The following is an 18,211-nucleotide window of genomic DNA, read 5'->3' as shown; positions in this document are numbered from 1 at the left end:
GATTCTCTATACGGCTGTTAGACACCAAAGAATTGGGCCTGACTACTGTAATGATTGCCCATTTCGGTGTCGTTAAGCGAAACCTTTCGACATACCTAACAATGCTTAGCGTTCGCAACTTTCTTACATGAGCGATTTTCTTAGTTTTCGCATCTGCTCTGACAAAGTTAACACTTGTATATGGATTATTTTGTTCAAAAAATCTTACAAACGCCCGACGCATTTAATTACATTTCAAGATTTAAGTTCTTAATGTTCAAACTTTTAATGAAATTCTATGAAAATAATAAATTGTTGGACATTTACCGAACAAACTCTCGGCGCGTTGTGCAACATTTGCGGTCGCCAACCACCACAACAGCTCACGTTTCACGTTGTATTTCTCTATGGCGTCATACAGCATGCGAATGGCGCAAAAGCATGCCTCACCCGCAAGGCTTGTGAAAAAATAACCGCAAGTAAGGTGTTAGAAGTGACTCGATCATAAAGTTTTATTCCAGGCTGCCAACTATCTATCGTAACAAACCCCATTACGTGTGAAACCCAAAAATCGTGCGCTGGCCTTCATATTCACATTCTACGGCAGCTAGTCCACATCCGCATGCGGGGTGTGGCTCGATAATCCGATTACTGGAGAATAAACTGGTTGGAACGCAACAAAACCTACATTCTATTTGTAGGTACACGTTTCAGCCAACATCAGGCACAACTTCATTTGAAATTAGATCTCCCGTCTGGATTGTCACGGCGGTAAGCAATTATTGACAGATTTGTTCCCAATTATCTGGATTTATTAGGAACTAACATTTATAGAACAGTATTAAATTAACTGCAGGAACTTTACTCATAGTGCAACGATTAAAATAGGTAAATATATTTTCAATTTTCGACGTAAACGCTAGGAAAAAGTACCTACCTAGATTTAATTAAATATTAACACAGAATGTGGTTCAATGAGAATCATGTGAATTCAACATTCAGTGGAAATGAATGATGAGGAATCGCGTTTTTTATGTAGTGAATATATAATGCATGCGGTCGGGCCCGAGGCGTTTTCCGTAAAAAAAACATTTCACCTTTTTTCGCTGTTATCACTCTTCTTCTGTGTGTGCACTTCACTTGTCAGTTGTGCTTTCATATCACACTTCGTTATTGTTACTTACTTGTCCTGAGCATAAAATGAAAAAAGATGTAAAGAGAAATAAATAATAGTCATTCGATAAATCATCGTAATGACTTGTCCGAAGTTAAACGCGCCAGGGCATCTCTCGCATCAATTTAAATCTGAATCCGGGCACGCTTGTTCATAATATTGTCATCGATCGAAGTTCGACAAACAAAATGTCAAGCCTCATTATTCGGTAAAACCGGTGTTCCTCTCGAAACCATTACATCGCTTAATAGCTCATAATTATAATGGGCGGTTAAGCTCGAATTACGCACGATTGTTCACCAATAAATTTGGGGACCTTTTTAGAAAGTAGATGGCGTATAATGAGATCGGTTAACGAATTCCAACCGTCGTTGTGTTTCTGAAATGTTTAATTTATTTTTACAGCACATTTCACTTATCGTGGCATCGTGTCTCGCTTTAAATATTTTAAATCTTTTACGATTGTTTTTCTAAAAATATAGTTCAGAAATAACATTAGTTAAAGTTTTATCCGCAGGTACCTTTATTTAGATACAGAGCAAATTGGCCGGCAGTATTCCACAACCCTTTTAACCAATGTTGTATTAATGGATCCAATAAAACAGTGCTACCGCGCCGCTAACTTTGCCTTTATTTCTCCACAGCCAAAAAATACTATTATAGTTACAAAACATAAATAGTCTTTCAACACGAACCCTGTCTCGAGTGTAGAAGTTTGTATTAATTAACTAAGCTAAATAGTGAGAGGTAGGATTTATTATGATCAACCAGATTTAAGTAACAAACAATTAGCTGGATGTAATTTTTCGACCTTGACTTAGCTACACATTTTTGCCAAAAATAATCATACTGGGCTGCGTGGTAGAAACACCAAAGAAGGTCATATAAAAAATACAAAGCTCTATATTATTACAATAATTATTCCGCGGCTATTAAAATATCATCAACTGTAACGAAGTTCTTAACTGTCGACGAAAGAATGTTTTACGATTATTGCACTTCCCCAAATTATGAGGCCCAAAGAAATAATGACTTTATCGTATGAAATATTAATGAGTTGTTTTAAACTCAAAAGAAAATAGCTTAGGTACTTAACTTGACATTACAACATACGTTTAAAATAGATAGGTTATAGTGGAGTATATAATCACAAAAAAGTTGGTATGATCCTTATATTCCTCAGTGCTTTCTATGCAAACTCATTACAGAAATATGCATTAAATCAGGCAAAAAAATCTAGTTAAGATCAGAGATCCGACTGAAGCCCCGCTTTGCTAAAATTACTTATCAGATAACAAGCTCATTTTGGTAAAAGTAAAAAAAAAGTAAACAAAAACTTTTTATTCCATATCTGTTTATCTTTCAGTTTTTATCAGTAAAGTTTAATTTTAAACGAACGTCTAGAAATCAGCTTTTGTTGATCAATGCAGTTAAAAATAAATGGATTCTGAGATCTTGTTGTGAAACATATGCCGATCAACACAAATGGCATGCTAAAATTGGATGACAAACAACATGCATTAGGAAAGTAGTTTTTTTAGATAATCCAGTGGCACGAATCAGACACGGCTAGAGAGAATCTAGTCAGAATACGTGACCAGACGCAAATAGCGCGAGAAGCTTCGATAAAATCGCACCGACCAATATACACAGATGCATACGTTAATGTACAATGCAGTTTGTTCGTACTCGGTGAAATACACCATCCTTCACACCCGTTTATAGTTATTAATTCCTTATAAAGACAAAACTAATAAAATCGGAAAATAGCAGCACATATTATTTTAATGACGTTGTCAGCGGTTTTAACGCTGTTTGCTATTTTATGATTTCATGACAGAAAATGGAAATAATAAATAAAAAACAAAATTGAAATCAAATAGCTACTAAAAAGTCAGGTGTGCAGATCAATGAGGACGCATTAAAATACGGGAAAGTAATCAAATAAAATTATTCAGGTATCCCTTTACGCATTCAAAGACACCCTCGAGGGGTCGTTAAAGCTTACTTACATAAGATTGAAAACTGCTTGACCCGCTACAGAATGTGACCGCACTTGTGAAATGAAAAAAAATAATGAATGCTTAAATTTTTGGAGATGCTCCAGTTCGTTTTATTTAAGTAGCTCTCTCAGTGAAGTTTGCACGTCCCGTTTTTCAGTTCAAGTTGAAGTTATCTAGACACCCAGAAAGCTTCGCCCTCGACTTGAGTTGGGTTTATGTCAGATGATACGTTACGTATTTCCAGTTTATCTTGGATTGCTTAGTGATCTTACTTGCATACTTTTCGGAGGAAATTAACTTTTCTGCGAAGGTAAATGAACTGCCGGTGAAGGTAGCTTGCAAAGCCGTTCGAGTTTTGTGAAAACTAGAGGAAGTCTACATAAAATTATTCTTTAAAATATGAAACCTGAAGTTTCATAAATTAAGTTATTCATTACTACGATATATTATTCGTAGTTCATTTCTGTCATATTTTCGTAGCATGTGCAAAATAGTGTAAAATGTTTTACTCACACTAACTCTCATGCAGTAGAGCCATCAACGCTGCCCTTATTTCTAATTATATCACTCGACCAGCTAATTATACGCGCTGAATAAATACATTTTCAGCAAACAACGTAAAATTGCCACTCATTTGTTTCAAGAAATAAAATTACCCCCAATTATTACATCAAATTATAATCCTTGTTCTTTTTGTCGGAATGTGCCCAAAAATAGGCCAAAATATATCGGTATATCCAAAATAAGTGATGCTGAAAATGTCTAATGAAATATTCATTCAAATGGGCAGTGACCTTTCGTCAGGTACCCCGACAAGTTACCGAAGTAATCCTTTCGAATATCTTAATTCTATGTTCAAAATAAACTTCTGCGGACTCATTATTAAAGTTAAGTGTGCCTACTATAACTACTGATATTATGTCTCAGAAATAATTGCATTGAGAAGACACTCGAACATGCGGAATACTTGAAATCTCTACCGAACTCAATACAAGTTTTTCTCGTTGAAAACTTTAATAACAATCAAGGCAAGTCCCTCGCATTGTGTTCAAAAAGACTGCATCAACACACAAGATATTTGCATCAAAAACAGATACAATCCGTGTAGGGACGTCAGAATATAGGTCGAGTATCCCGCGCCTTGGCTACCTACTGCTCCGGCCTAGGAAATAAATGTACTGGATACTCTCCTTACCGCGAAATTCAATTACTTTAGCTGTCGAAACCTCTACTTGATTATATCGTCACTATATAACGTAGCGATCGTGGAAAAGACGCATTTTCAACAGCGTTTATGAATCTTTGAGTAAGTCTATTATACCCAAAGAACTTTGGTTTATCAATATATTACTAGTAGCACTGAAATTCTGTTTAATGTCTCCAAAACCATATTATTCCACAACTCGGCATAAAATGAACAAATGTAAGTATTTACAGTCTAAATTAAGCATCAAGCTAGAAGGAATTTTCGTGAATAACAAACACATACTTAGTTTTGCAGGTAAATTATTTATGCTTCACGTTGGAATGTGAGTTAATCATTGTTTCTTAGTGTGGCGCAAACAGCAAAATTGTAAAAAAGTGAGGTGAAAGAAAAAGATACAGCGAGAACATAAACTATGAAGACAGCCTCTACCTCAAATAAATCACGGGCTCTCTCAAATAAATTGTAAAATCTATTAGTCATGGTAAGATAGGGCTCCAAATAGAGCTAATCAATTTATTTTATGAATATTGAAAAACATATAGGTATTATTTTCGTACATATATTTACATGCGGTCTATCTCAACAAACATTTCGGGAAAAGGGTTTACTCTCTGGAAGGGACATGCCCCTTATGACTCTCTCGGGCATCGTCTAAGATCTGTAGCCACCTGTTTTTTTATTTTATATCTTTTTTATTGTCATTGCGTCCAATGGGTATCTAAAAAAGAATGTTGTTATTTCTTGTGCATACAATCTAGTGAAACATAATTGCTAAATATATTAGGTGTCTGTGTGTGTTTTATCTACCAATAAGGGTTGTACGACGTACGAGTATGTGTATGTATGTACTTGGTGGCGAGAGACATTGATCTTTAAATTATAAATGAGTGTTGCGAAATGGGTCGAATCAAACGTACGTGTGATACGAGCACGTATACCGTGTGTATCTCTCGGAGAGGTGGAAGGAAAGCACAAACACAACCTTCAGGGGATACTTTACCCATCTACTTAGTACATGATTCTTTTACGCCATCCGCTACTTCGTAAAGATAAACCGACACTCCGAAAAGGAAAATAAGAAACGCATATATAATGTTGGTGAGTAAGTATCTTAATTTCGTAATCTTCCATGGATATTGGAGGCCTTCATGCTGCTCTAATTAATTGATCTACTTTGTAAAAGCGGTTACTTTAACATAAAGTAGGTTACACTAACAAAACAGGATCATTTTTCAGGAAAATGTTTAGTGACGTTTTAAACCTTGGGTAGCGCTTTATTATTCGACCGTTCTATATTTGAATAAATATCACGTTTGCGTAAAATTTTCACAAAAGTATTTTTAAGTTGCTCGAAAACAACAAATTACACTTTTAATGAAACCAGAAAGGTTTTACGATTGTGCCGAGTTTTATTGTATAGAATATTAAATCCACGTGCTCTGAACCGAGAGCCTTTATAATTCATTAGAGAAAAACCTTCGGCCATTGTGTTTATAAGCATATCAAGCTTCTGAATAATTTGTGACGGCCAGATTAAAATATCTCGTACAAAAATAAACATTAGACGTTTTATACGACCTACCCAAAATGTGTCCACGTTTGTCTTCAAAATCCTCACACATACCTAAAAGTATTAGACATTCCTTTTGACGAACGAATTAGAAAAAGTGCTGCTGCTTCAAACTTAGCGTGAACTTAAAAACTTTCATAAGAGTATCTGATTCAAACTAGAACTTAGACTAGAAAACTATCCAGCTCATGATTGTGATAGATCATACTTTATACCTTACCGCAGAACAGTAAGTTTATCACATCCAAGTTTATTGACAAGTTTTACAAGCATTAGTTTGATAAGATGCTCGTTTGTTTAAACCATGTCTAGACAATGGAGAATTGCACTGCGATAGAGTAAAGTATTCGAGTTTTACTGCGACTGTACTTCTCGATATCGAGGAGGTACATATAAAAGTATGGAAAAAAAATTACAGCGCCTCTTGTGGTCAGTGAAGGAATTTCAATTTCCCCTTACAACAACAATACGTAATCGGTATAGAGAGTACTAACAAATACTTTAAACTTTATAGAGTTACTGACTACGAAGGTACGCATTGTATCGATAGGGTCAAAGAAATCGTGGCACCCGGCCGTTTGGCCTGCAACTAACTTGTGTCGTTTAGTTTTACGACAGTTTACAACTTGTATTATATTCCCATATAAAGTTACATCCACAAACTTCCGCTGATTGGATATTATGCATGCAACTTCAATTTAATTTAACTTGGCATAATGAACACGAGTATGACTTAAATAATTCATTAGGTGGATTAATTAGACAATTTAACTAGCTGATTATTTCCTTATCCATTTCCCGCCCAGGATTTTATTAAGAGTACAAAAATGTAATCTAGGTAAATGTGTTAAGAAGATTAGCCGTAAAGGCGTAAGAAACCATCAAACATAAAATTACATTCACATTTATGTGCGAGTAAGCATTCAGTTACGTACCAAAGTGCATGCATCAATAAAACCTGCCAAGAGCTATTCCGACTTGGAAAATAACATACGTACGTTTATCTTAGAAAGTTCTGTGAGTTTATATATAATTCAGTGCCTGGAGGACGACATAAGCTGACTTAGCGGAAAGCTGGAAGCGGTAACACAAGTTACTAATGTTGGATTATAGGATAGTGAGAACGCGACACTTGTCGCGACGGCACTGGCCACACATTTGTCACTGTCTCTTACGCCGTACTCAGCATTTCTCACCAACCATATGAATAAACTCGTTCGGACATTTTGATAACAGTAAAACAAAGAGACAGGTCAACAATAAAGGTTTCTAGTTTCCCTTGTGCAATTAATAGCACACGTCAATAACGCTCAAACAACTGTGCGAAGAGAATTTAATTTTATTCGGAAACAATGAAAATGTTTGATGAACCTGTTATATTATCATACACACGTGGGTCATTCAGGAGCTGAATATACAAAAAGGGAAGCCTTTTAAAGCTTTTTGGGGGAAATTAAATAGCCTGGTATACTTTATAGTTTAGACCCATCGAACACTTGAGGTCAAACAAAGTCTTTTAAGTAAATGTGAGTTTATTTAATAAGATTCCCAACTCATCATGATTTCTATTACTCTAAGCTTTCGTACTACAGTTTTGTGCATCTATTATTCATACTAATGAATAACTAACACTTTAACGTATCCTGTCTGCACGAATGCAGCAATGGTCGTTTGGATTGCGCTGACGTGAGCTATCGTGAATTAGTAAACTGCAAACGCATCCAATTCATAGCAGGAATACTTGAGCAGTTATCTCGCTATCATATCATCTGTAAGACCTTTTAATCTATCTATCTAGTTCACTCCACTCTAGTCTAGTTTACTTTAGTTTAGTCGAGTAAACTAAACGACCTACAACTGGGTTACTTACTTAACTGCCGATTTCGGCTTCGGAGAGTACATAGAGGGGTACATAATTGGAGTATATAAGGCGAGTACATAACTGGAATACATAAGAGAGATATCACTCATATGAGGAGTACATAAGAGGAGTACATAAGAGAGTACATAGAGAGTACGCGTATGTCGACGACATACCTTTCATGGGCTTTTTTGTGCTTTCGAGCAATATCATTTAGTTCGAGCTTTAACATTGTCTCGCCATCGATATTTTTTGAGGTGCCTAACTGTTAGATGTAATATTTACTTTATCATTTACTTAAATAAATTAAATAAGTGGACCACCCACGCTTAAAATAAATAGTAAAAAATATTCTTAAGATAAACACTTTTACATAATACTTGCGTTTACTTAGACTTAACTCGAGTTCATCTAAGATAAGATATTTCAGTACTAAAACCCTGAGCGGGTCTAACAGTGTTACAAGTTCATACTATGCAAACGAGGCACGCTACGCCTAACAATATTATTAATAATCTAGAAAAAAAATAAGATTAGTATTCAGAGACTAATGCCCATTTTCGCCAACAATACCTAAAATTAGGGATCCCCTAAGAGCATTTACGGAACACTTAATCGTTTTCACCTAAGTTTAAGTGTCCCTTATACCTTTAAGAAATGGGGGAGCCCTTATCTAAGTGACGCTTAGTTAGGGAAACGTTAAGAGATTATTGGTGAAAACGGGCATAAGAAACCTAGATCATTGTTTTTTTATTTGATTACAAACATGCGTGGTATAGGTACCAATAAAGCTTATCATAATAGAAGATTATCCGGATTGAGACAGCGTTGTGCGATTATATTATGTCTGCGTTTATGTAGATACGGGGTTGTACATTATACTGCCTCTAAGTTTGACACAAAGAGACAGGAAAATCTGAACGCTATCGGCCTTAGTAAAATATTTAGACTACTGATGTAATAAGTGGTTGTAAATTATCCAGATAGATTGCACTTACCTAATGTGTATACCTAATCATAATCTCACCTTTAATAGCTACTGTAGGTTACAATTTAAAAAAAAAATGGTTTGTGATGTCGATCCGTGGACGGGTAACTTAACTATGTTATATCGAAACACCTCCATGCCTCTGAAATATGTTAGCTAAAAATATCCTTTATGGAAAACCCAGTAACTTTGCCTTAAGACGATACCTCGTGGCGATGTTCACGGGCGAACTGGGTAAATGGATGAAAGGGATAGAACTATGCGATAGTAACGTAAATAGATAGAGAGAGGAAACATGCAACCTGCTCGAAACAAAATAACGTAAGCGCCATACTAAATAAAAATTTATTAAAAATTCAATATTATGTTTCTTTAAAAACTGATTTATGATTAATGTTTAATAAGATATTATCTACATTCTTCATTATTTTAATGTGCCAGAAAGTACATGACTACGACATAAAATTCATAAAATGTTATTTTTAGAGGTAAGTTCTGATTTTTTTTCTATCGAGAAAAGTTACTTGTTTTATGTTTTTGTCTTCGGATTAATCTAGGTAATATAGTCAACAAACACATATAAAAAACAAATAATTATTCAAATAAGTATTCTTTAGTTAAAATTAACGTAAAAAAATTGTTTGATTTCGAGGTATCGCCTTAACTAGAATCTCAAAAGAAACATAATGATAAGCGATATGTTCCTACTCGCAATCATTCGACCAACAGGGGAATATCTTGGAGCCGTTAAAACTAATGCCTCAATTTCATTTCGAAATTATCTTTTCTCTGAGCTACGGTAATAAAATGAAACTGAGTCAAAGACTCAATTGTCTTGAACATTATTAGTTATGTTTATTTCTAAATCCTGTCTGAAACGGTTTATTGGACCATATTCGTAGTCATCACGTTTAAGCATTTGGTTAACAACTCTAGACTGTAGTTAAAGCCACATAATTTAATATTAACGCTAATTTTGTATCTACGTGAGAACAATATAATTTGAAATTACTTTATTTACAATATTTGTATCAAAGAACTTTTGTTTGCGGTGTGTATTCACTGTTGAATTCCAAAAATAACACAACATAATATGGCGGCTTTTCTTAATGAAAAATGTTACGTCATAACTTAAAACACAAAGGAACAAAATTCCCTTCATCACAACACGCACATTGTCCTTTTATTTATAGACTAGGTAATGGTACCTACTACGTATCATAGAAAAGAAAAATAGGTCTCTCTCTCATAGTTTGCACTGTCACATAGTGGACATTCATGAGAAGTTATTGTAATTATGTTCGCTGTCAACTTACGACCTTTCTACACGTATTTTTCGGACTACAGGCTAGTTATAGCTTTATATCTATGTCATGTTTTTCATGGCTATATTTATCTTTAGTTGTATTTACCTACTTTTAGCGTTAGAGAATAATTCGTATAGCTTACGTTAGAATAGAAGTCTAGAATATTATTCACAAGTCCGAAAGTTATTTAACTTTTCCAGCATATATAAGATTCTAGCTCTTTGTGCGGTCATGGGGTCAGATTACAGACGCTCCTTGTAAAATATTGATGTTCAGCGGTAACTACTTAGGCTAGAAACTAATCTAGTCGAATAAAGCTGGTCGAAAAAGTCTATTAACATTTCATGTGTTCGCTCCTTTAAAATTTAACAACAGTCGTATCAGACTTGAGAGTTGAAGAGAAAATAAAGAGCTTTAACGTGTTAATAGTATTACTAACGCCTTTCAACTGTAAACTCATTATAATATAAAATACTTATCTGCGTTCTTCAAGGATGAAAAGAATCGAACAATTATTTTGCAATTTTGAACTTAAAATATTTTGAGGCTTTCTAATATTTCAATATATTTAGCTAAAATACATACCTGAACCTATTTATTAATTAACAACCTTTTAAGTATAGCTCTTTAAACTAATGAATGGGCGATTAAACAGACATAGGTAAGTATAAAGGGCCGGTACTTACCTATTGAACCAGTCCACGCATTATATACTGACCTACGCAGTAATCAACAAGTTTTATACTAATTAAAAAACCAACACGCGTCTAATTTATTGCAAAAGTACAGCTATTAATCCAAGGACTGGCTTTTTATAAAAGCATTAAGCTTTGTAACTGCTTTTGTGCACGAATGTGTCTAGTCTAAGTCAAAAATGGTCGTCATTCACGTTTATAACTCTTTACTAATTTAATTAGACAATGCTATTCTAATTTTGTGCCGTGGCGTACCAACTAGGAGTTGCAATGTACCGGTGAAAATCATAAAACGTGCAAACCATAAAACTGACGGAAATGGTTTATAGCACGCAAGAAGGATGCGAGCTATTCCACGGAGCTTTTCCATTTCACTTGATTGCACATTATATTTCATCGTCATTTCTTGCCGCGTTCGGATTAAGGAAATTGTTGAACACTTCCTAGGAAACTATCAGTTTTATGCATCAACATTTATTTTTTTAACAATATTGGCATACCTATTTAAAGTAAATATTTTATAGCGAAGAATTAACAAAAGATTTATATTTACTTTTTTTAAATAGCTTCTGGTAGATTTACACGCAGTTTAGACAATTATTCAAAACTAAAATAAATAACAAAATCAGTTCAGTATGTAGCTCTGGATTTTTATTTTTGTGTGAAAGATTAGGTAGGCATATGCTGGATGGTAGTAAAAGTGTAGTCATATAATTATACTTCTCTGTACATATGGCACTTCCACATTACCACCGCACAATAACAGCGAGTATAAAACGTGTTGTCATGAACCTTGAGTTTACCGAGGCGCACCCGAGAATGTTACTAACAAAGACACATTTTCCTAATACCAAACAACTAGGTACCGAGAACTTTACATACGAGTGAAAAGAGTTCAAAATACAATGGATATAAAAAAGTGGAAATGGCATGGGTTTTCTTGAATCGTGGGAACAGAAGGGAGCCGACGCAATTTCTGGAAAACGTGACAAAGGTCATAAAAAAGGACATTGTTTCCTGCGACGGTGCGTGCAAGGCGCGTCGGATTACCTTCACGCCGCTCGCCTATATTTCAACAGTTGCATGTTTTGTTTACTACACAAACTCACGTGGTTCTGAAACTTCGGAAACATGCGATATCAAATCACCAATTAAACAAGGCTTAATCTAGCTGCCTGCCCTGCTCGCACGGGGTAGGCAATTTAGTTTTTTTTTGTACAATGATTTTCTGTATACAAATCGGCGCTGGACTGAAATGTAGTCCTAGTTTATAAGATATATAGTAAATAGTTTTCCTGATTACATCATTAAAAAAAAATGTCTGAAGCTACTGAAACTACTTTTAATACTATGACCTCAACTACTACCTTTAGTACAATATTTCGAAGCATTAAAGTAGGCTCTCAGAGCCTAAAAGATTCACGTAACATTTATCTTACCGAGCCTAAACCTAAAGCACTATACACTTGTACGGGCACTGATGGAAGCTGTATTTTTTCCAGTTCGTGGGCACGCAGAGGTGCGCGTGGAGTTACAAATGGAGCGGTGGGCGGCGCGCGGCGGCGCGGTGCGGCTGCGGTGCGTGCACGACGTGCCGGCCCATCTGCTTGACAAAGTGGTCTTCCTCCGGCACGGCACCAAAATCTTCCAGTACATTAGAGACAGGAAACCGCCTTATAGAAACTTTACTACCCCCGGAGCCGTGCTCAACGTAAGTGAATAATACACATTTTACTAGCACCGTGTTAGCTGTAACAGCGCTCGCAGCGGTTGAATAGTTCGGATAAAATTGTTATTTCACTTTCTTAAGACGTGTAATTTAAAACTACGAAGTATATTGCTTTTGTGTACGAGCTTCGCACACTACAAACTACGTACAAGTTGTACCTACATGTGCCAGTAATTGATTGCTCGATTTGTTTTGTAAAACGAGCTGCGTACTTGAGTTTTTCTTCTAGAATTCTAAATTAGAAAGGCTTATGTTTAACTGATCACCAGATATAGTAACAAACAGCAGACAAAAATAGTAAATGATCACCAAAATGAAACTCGCATTTTAATGTAAAACTATCACCAAAGTTTTAACACTTTGCTATCCTATTTAAGTGAAATTACTCCAAAATAAATCATGCGTAAGCCAAAAATAGTAAATGATCACCAAAATTAAACCACCATTTTAAAGTAAGATTATAACCAAAGTTTTTAAATTCTGCTATCCTATTTAAGCAAAATGAGTCCAAAAAAATCATTGTTATCCCAAAAGTAGTAAATGATCACCAAAAGTAGTAAATGATCATCAAAAAAGTTTTTACATCTTGCTATCCTGTTTAAGTAAACCGACTCCAAAAAAATAAGTTCGGCCTGATAAAATAAATGTAATAACATTATGGGGACCCTTTTCCTGCACTAGCGTGGAAAATTGTCTATTGCATGCCTCTAAACAGTGCGATAAGAGTGTATTGAGAAACACATTCTTCTTCTTCTTTCTCCTGCCCTGTTCCCAATTTTACTTGGCGTCGGCGCAATATGTCATTTTCTTCCATTTTCCCCTATCACTCGTCATACTGACACTCACGCATGCATTGCAAGCCGGACACATAACTTACTATGGCATCATAATACTTTATTTGGTAATAAGCCTACATTTTATGGCAATCACAGTGACTTATTTAGGCAAAAATAATACATTAATTTGGTCGTCAAGAGTTGGTGATCATTTACTAAAGGACATTGTTCAATTTTGGCCTAAGAACCGATGTGAATATAAATTATACTATAATTTTCATTTATTTTTATATTGTTTGAAACATATTTTAGTATTCCACGGACACTTCAAATAAATAAATTCCAAATAAAAAGTTGGTTCACAATTATTGATGCCTTATAAAATGTTTCCGTTAGCCAGTGCTGCCAGTTTCGGAAGTTTTCGCGATTTCGGTAAATACGGATCGAAGTGAGGACCTCCTTTCCGAAGTCGGTTATTAAAATTAGTTGGTAACACTTTATTCATTTAAATACCTAAACTGACTAGCTAGAAAAAAACTAGTATTCTATATGTTTTAAGCGAAATCGCGAATTTCTAGCTTGGCATTCGAGTAGGATTATAGTTTTCGTAATTGGCAACACTGGTGTACTTCAGTCAGTTTGCTAGAAGTCAGTTTGATTGCTTTGCGACTATCGTTTCTTTTGTGATTTTCTATGCGTTTTATGGTTTTATTCTAACAACTTTGGCTTGAGTACGGACTCCGATTAGATTGCGTACTTGGTAGACTCGGCTGTGTGTAAAGGACTGGATTTTCCTGGCATTTTCGGATATTGCTCTGTCTGTGATCGAATTTAGTTGTATTATAATAACAAAAATGGATGGAGAATATAGTATATTGTATAAATTGTGGATCTGCTGGAGGTTCTTTGGCATTAGAAAACGAAGATATACTTCGTTGCATACAACAATGGACTGTTCCCCGTATGGTAAGTGGTCTACGAAAGCGTTTTTCTAATTTTGATAAGAATATTACTACCTACTTATGTTTTCATAAGCACACAATTTCTCGGTTTTCAAATTAATTGCCACAATTGCAAGTTACTTGACATTTACTAATGTTTTATTGTATTTATTTATTACAGGTTAAAGCTCATGACCTTGTATGTACGACGTGTTGGTCTGAAGCAGTCGAGCATAATAAAATGCAATGCACTGTTGGACGCAATTGTGTACTTTGTAAGAAGCTCCTACCATCAGGCATCACTGTTGCAATTGTATCGTTGGGCGTAGAACAGTGGGCTGTTGTGCCCACATAATGACTATTATCTGGTATTTAAGCTGGGCGAGAACCCCCTGCTCAGTTCTTAGATAATGTATTATTGAGAAATATTGATGATTAAAAACCTTTAATTGAATATAAATATTGTTTTTATTGCACATCCTCGAAAACCTCTTTCATTGTTATTGGTAAACTGTTAAATTATTTTGTGTGGTAATGACATTTTTAGTATGGTCTGTGCCTTCTTGGTAATAGACCGCGGGTTCGATTCCCGCCTTATGGCATGTAGATAGCTAGGTAACTGACTAATATAAAAGTAGTAACAATCATTTAAATAAATAATTCTCTATCGTAATAATATCGATATTTTATGAATTGTGGTGAATGGAACTCTTCCATTTTGCATACTTATGCGTTTTATCACAAATCAAAAGCGTTTAGGTAGTTGTTTTTCATAAAAATTCTAAGCATTTATGAAAACTAGTCACACGCCCCGTCTTCGCACGGTGGCAATGTAAAACCTTGGTGTAAACCTCCCTCTTGACCTACTCTATCTATTAAAAAAAATCGCACCCAAATCCATTGCGTACATAGTTTTAAAGATCTAAAGCAACTTTATAAAATGATCATTATCAAAGAATTATCTTAAACTTGACTAGGTACTATCTCTTTTCCTAGTATCTAGTAAAGTAGTCTTTCCTAGATCTAGAAGAGAACATATAGAGCTGTACATAGTATTGTTGATATTTTGTTTAGTGTAGTTTGATAATACTACTCTGATATTTCACGCAAGCTTGGTTATTTTTTATTTATAACCTCAAAATATTAACTTTTTTCGTAATTATTTTAGTTTCCTGAAGTGTCCGTTCGTGAAAACTTATTTCATAGGATTCCATATAATTTTAAGAGTGTATAGAAGTCACTTTCCATTCGAACGGTTCTTAGGCAAAACATGTATGGAGCCGGAACAATGTCCTTTGGTGGTCGAATACAATTTAAAGTGAAGTCGTGACTAAAATAGCTGGTACTATTACATTTTTAGACTTTATTTTTCTGGTGTTCAGTAGATATTTCTGGTTGCAAAACTTAGGGTATCAAAGCATTTTATGGTGGTCATTATATTTGTTCCCAATTAGAAATACAACACTGCATGATCGCATACATTCTTTGTCAGTCTCTCATCATAGCTCAATGTCGCAGTTCAGATGACGCGGAGAGCGTCATGTCTCTGAAGCTGTGCAGTGTACTCTGTAATGCATATTTATGACATTACCTGACGTAACTCGCGCCTGATCTGCAAAGCTTCCACTCAGTCACAATAATGAACACTCTCGCACCGAAGCGTACATTTTGCATGAACGACGCAGAGCTAGTTCAAACAAAGGTAACAGTAAACTAGCCGTACACCTAATTAATCGACTGGGGCCGTCAGTTTTGACAGAGGATTGCATCTGGACATCATACTTCCTTGCAAATATTGCACAGTTTCATGCAAAGATGTAAATAATTTTAATTTAATCAAAATTTTAAAGGACCAAAGTTAATAGCTCCGAAAATTGCTTTTCATATTTGTATAGTGTGGCCATGATTTCATCATTTACTAAAATATAAGAGACATTATTTAACGGGAAAACATTAATTGCAATGGTAAGTCATGAAAAGGCTACAAGCTGCGCTGGGCTGTGTACCTTCATAATTACCACGTTGAAACTGTATTCACGTGAAATTCGGTTCAAAAAAGTTCTTGGCTTGCCCGTTGCACTATTATTTAACTCACTTAGCAACTTAATTAATTAGTTTATGCAAGTTTCTGGCTAACAAATGGGTACTTTGAGCTAGATACGTGTTGAACTCCACATAAGTACTATATTCGAAACAATGGTTATTTTTGTTCTAAACTGTTAGTGCGGTTACTATGAAAATTTATTTGCAGTACAATTCCACGTGGAAAGAAATACTCCGACTTTGTATTGTAGTTTTACAAAGATTATGACTATTCCGTGCTTTCACACAGAAAGTTGTTACCCCACGCTTGTTACAAAGTCGGTTAAAAATACAGAAAGATTGTGACTTGGGCGCTCGTTGCTTCGCAAGACTCCAAGCGATCATTTATTTCGGTTCCGCTTCTCTTGATTAAAGCCCGCTTTACTCGTAGACTGGAAGAGAATCAGACTTTCTTTGTCGACAAAAACAACTAGTGGCTTGCAAACTTTATTCATCTTGCTAGGCTGCTACACCCACACAATCTTTACGAATCTAAGTACATTACTTTAATTCAAACCGATAAAGCAAGCAGACATATAGTTAAAAAGTCTATTTTTCTATCTAATTTAATCTTCATCATTTGTCCATAAACCTGCAAGTCAAAGTAATAAAAACTTTTTACTCTTCAATCTCATCTCACCAGTGCTTCGTCATCACATCATTATTTAATTCGATATTCACGAACCTACAAATCAAAGTGACCAAAAAAATGGTTATTAAACTCGCATAAAAGTTACCCGACCTCACATGAGCGGGTACCAGCTGGATCGATGAACTGGAATTAAATCGGTGACAATATTTGATTGCAATATTTCGCAATGTTAAAACGGAAAACATTTTAATCATTGCCAACGTAGATTTTGTGTGAGATACAACCGCCAATTATGAGCAGCGCTACATTCATTGACGTGTAAGATTTAATTACAACATTTAAATACAAAATGTAGATATTTCGTTACAAACCTCTATTTGGATTAAACAACGTTGTTAAATTAATATTTAAATATTGAAATTAATCATCTTAATAAGTGAATTACCCACTGAATTCAATATCAAATTCAAATCATTTATTTCATTTAGGCTTTTACAAGCACTTATGAACGGGAATCATTTTAACTCATCCGATATTTGGGTTATTCCCGCTCGGTAACACCCTTTCGTCAACACTGTTGACGATCGGGAAAAAAAAGTTTCGTTCGTTCACAGTGTTGACGAACGCTGGTTTTTATTTTTAAAATATGGAAAGACTTGTCATGGATTTTTAAAATGTTTTAATAGATTATGTTAGATCTTTTGAAACACAACTAACTAGAAAATAAAAGTGGCCTTATCATGTGCATAATAACCATTTTACACTAAAATAATAAGTAGCGTTCGTCAACACTGTGAACGAACGAAACTTTTTTTTCCCGATCGTCAACAGTGTTGATGAAAGGGTGTTACCGAGCGGGAATAACCCCGATATTTGCCCATTTAGTTAGTTGTCTAAGAATATTTGCAATAAATGAAATGTTAAAAAGATAAGATTAGTTTCGAATTCTAGGTAATTCACGCCGTTGCTATTCTGTTATCTATTTATTTGAGTTCATTTTATCTGTCTAGCTAGGACATATTTACAAGTCACTTATGCTCACCTAGTACCTACATATGTATATTAGCGTCAATAGTTTCATACTCTCAGATCTCTATAAGACCGTAGTTACAAAATATCATAAGCGATATCTCAAGATTACCCAGATTATATTTTTCACTTTCTGCAACGATCCTGAATATGTGAACGTACCTTAAAAATTTACAGACGTAGGTGCTGGTTGGGTAATGGCGCGGGCGAAGTTAATTTTCCGGGTCAACGTTACTGTAGGGTTACCACACGATTTGAGTTTAGTTTGATCAAGTGTT

The 18,211-nt window shown here is 35.1% G+C and overlaps 1 protein-coding gene across 1 annotated transcript in view; it reads left to right on the top strand.

The window, feature by feature from the left end:
* Positions 1–18,211, top strand: part of LOC110376160 (uncharacterized) — a 59,767-nt gene that overhangs the window by 26,215 nt on the left and 15,341 nt on the right. Inside the window, exon 2 of the mRNA XM_021334545.3 lies at positions 12,287–12,495. Coding sequence (XP_021190220.2) covers positions 12,287–12,495 — 209 coding nt within the window. The remainder of the gene's footprint in view (positions 1–12,286; positions 12,496–18,211) is intronic.

The sequence above is a fragment of the Helicoverpa armigera genome, chromosome 13 (genome assembly GCF_030705265.1).
Source record: "Helicoverpa armigera isolate CAAS_96S chromosome 13, ASM3070526v1, whole genome shotgun sequence".
Taxonomy (NCBI): Eukaryota; Metazoa; Arthropoda; class Insecta; order Lepidoptera; family Noctuidae; genus Helicoverpa; species Helicoverpa armigera.
The sequence above is the reverse complement of the archived record's forward strand: the minus strand, read 5'-3'. Positions and strand labels throughout refer to the sequence as shown.